We start from the raw sequence: 2,500 nt of genomic DNA on the forward strand, positions 1-2,500 counted from the left end.
TTGGAAGCTTGGTCAAAAATCTTGGAGGAGCTGTTGAAACAAATATATATTTAACTGCTAGCTATAAAGAAGTAACACAATTTGAAACACACACACAAAAAAAATCAAAATGTTTGCTTCGGTTCACTTACCAAACATCGAAACCTCTCCTTGGCGTTGGAAATCAACGATCATTTGTGTGACAAGATTTTGAATGAACGTGACATTTGCATCAGCATTTTTTCCCGGCTTCCCTCGCGGGCCCGCTGCACCAGGGCGGCCCCGTCGACCCCTGGGGCCTCGCTTCCCTGATGGACCTTGGGGACCTGTTGCTCCTTGTTGGCCGCTGGGACCTGGTTGGCCTTGGGGACCTGTAATAATCCCAATTATACTGAAATGGTTAGCTGTACCTTACATCATTATAATCCTAAGTTAGGAAAGCGTGAGTCCTGTGGCAGTTTTACATAACCTACTTCATGTTAGGATGACTCCAACGTGTCCCTCGTTTGACAACCTTTCAACTAGTTTTAAATGCCACGCTATATATATATTTCCACTATTACACGAACCGCTTTCATTTATCAACTGTAGTTTCTCTTCTTCTAAGAAAAACGTAAATTCTGGATAGGAACTCTGAGTCATTATTTTTGTCGCATTTCGCGCGCTAAATCTCTTCTTTATGTCTGATCAAATGTTGACCTGAAAGCCTCGCTTCTGCGCGCTCTGAAACGAACACCACTGAAACGTGGGCTCAACTGCAAAAACAGCTATTAATGATTCAGGGTTATGACGGAAGGTGGAAGTCTAAATGTCAATTTAAAAAGAACTCAGTATATGGAAACGCCGTGATGTAAATAAATATTCGTGGTCTTCTGTCTTCCTAATAAACACGTACCTCTTACAATAGATCAAACGCCGGATTTCTTTCAATTCTCAAGTTTTAACCACTGGATACAAGTTAGAACATTACTATTACAAACTTCTAGCATTTTACAGACCTCTCATGCAAACAAGCTTTCCAGATCCGTTGACAGCGATGTCGGTGACCTTCAGAAAAAAAAAACGTTGTAAAATTACATCAGTCACTTGACTGGCTTGAGGCTTAGTATGTTACAAAAAAAGAACTGTTTCGATTCTGGGTAGAGTATTCTAAACACAAATGAGATTGTGCACCAGCCACGGGGTCGTGGTTTTAGAAACGGTTATAGTCCGAGACGTTTCCTTATTTGAATTAACACTATATACTTTTGACCTTATTCTACGCGTTTTTGCGTTTTTTCATAAAGAGTGAATTAGATAGGAGTGTTGATCTATCACCTTACGGGCTTGCCCTCGCACAGTCACACAAATGGATTTATTTTTAGATACACTTTGCCCGCGAAACAAACAAAGGGCCGCCAATTTTAACCAATCAGAAGAAGAAGAAGAAGAAGCAATGTCACGCGTGACTGCTTCTCCCATGTTTCTTCGGGGATATAACTGATTTTCGCGGGAACAGGCATTCTAAAAATAGACTCATTTGTGACTGTGCTGAGGAGTCCACCCTTGTATCTAATTCACTCTTGATTTCATAGGTAATTATCTAGTGTTACAGCAAGGTCGCGTTATTTTATTATTATTGATTAAATCCAAATTTGAAAACCCGAAAGGTACATATACCCGTACCCACCAAAAACAAAGTACCCACTTGATGTCAATTCCGATAAACAACGAAAAATGCGATCAAGAGCAACTGAACGATGGAACATAAGACATTGTGGCGAAAACCGTGTTTTCCGAGATGATTTCTCGACTCTCAAAAACGCAGAGGGGCTTAAGACACGTCATTGGCTGCCTGGGCAGACAGACTTAGTTTTTCGCTCGTTATGCGAGACCTCGGTTTGTCGGAAATGACCAGCCAAAAGAAATTAAGGTAATCACACGACAATTTCTCAAACCTTTAGATCATTAAGCATTTTTTCCAAGCACTCTTCTTTAATTTGATCTTTTAAGGATCCCGCATCCTTCTTCCCGGCCCGGCGGTATCGTCCACTTCCATATGATGAGGATTGATTGCTTCGGACTGCGGATGTCGATGTAGGCATTTGAATCGATTGCACTTCACTGATGCCGTTACTCGGCCTTAAAGCCGAAATCTCCTTCCGCACCGAAATTAGTTCTTTCTCCAAGAAGTAAACTTTGCTCGTGAGGTCGTTATCCTGGAAATAAACTTTGTACGATAAAACGGTAAAAGTAACGATTGAAAAAATCAGATGAAGCACCACAACCAAAGACAATTGGCTTGATGATTGCACAGAATTTGCCCCCATTCTGTTATCCTCAGTCAAGCTGATATGAGCCGATCAAAAAACGTCAGCCTATTTATAACACTTTGCGATGCAATCCAAGATTGCGACATCCTCTCGTGCTTTCGCTTGTAGGCGAACTATCATAAACTGTTCTGAAAACCAACACCTCAATCACAGAGCTAAATCATAATCATTGTGCCAAATGTCAAAATTTCAGCACGTTTTCACTTCCT

At 41.1% G+C, this 2,500-nt stretch overlaps 1 protein-coding gene across 2 annotated transcripts in view; it reads right to left on the reverse strand.

Annotated features, from left to right (window-relative positions):
* LOC137976182 (uncharacterized) overlaps window positions 1–2,500 on the reverse strand; it is an 11,707-nt gene that overhangs the window by 8,766 nt on the left and 441 nt on the right. Inside the window, exons 2-5 of one of the 2 annotated variants that reach the window (XM_068823475.1) lie at window positions 1,917–2,177; window positions 978–1,026; window positions 132–350; window positions 1–30 (exon numbers count right to left, since the gene is read on the reverse strand). The exon at window positions 1–30 is cut by the window's left edge and continues 240 nt beyond it. In XM_068823475.1, coding sequence (XP_068679576.1) covers window positions 1–30; window positions 132–350; window positions 978–1,026; window positions 1,917–2,063 — 445 coding nt within the window. In that variant the 5' untranslated portion in view covers window positions 2,064–2,177. Of the gene's footprint in view, window positions 31–131; window positions 351–977; window positions 1,027–1,916 lie in introns of both variants that reach the window. The other variant, XM_068823474.1, reaches the window with a different exon arrangement.

This window comes from Montipora foliosa, chromosome 11 (assembly GCF_036669935.1).
Source record: "Montipora foliosa isolate CH-2021 chromosome 11, ASM3666993v2, whole genome shotgun sequence".
NCBI lineage: Eukaryota > Metazoa > Cnidaria > Anthozoa > Scleractinia > Acroporidae > Montipora > Montipora foliosa.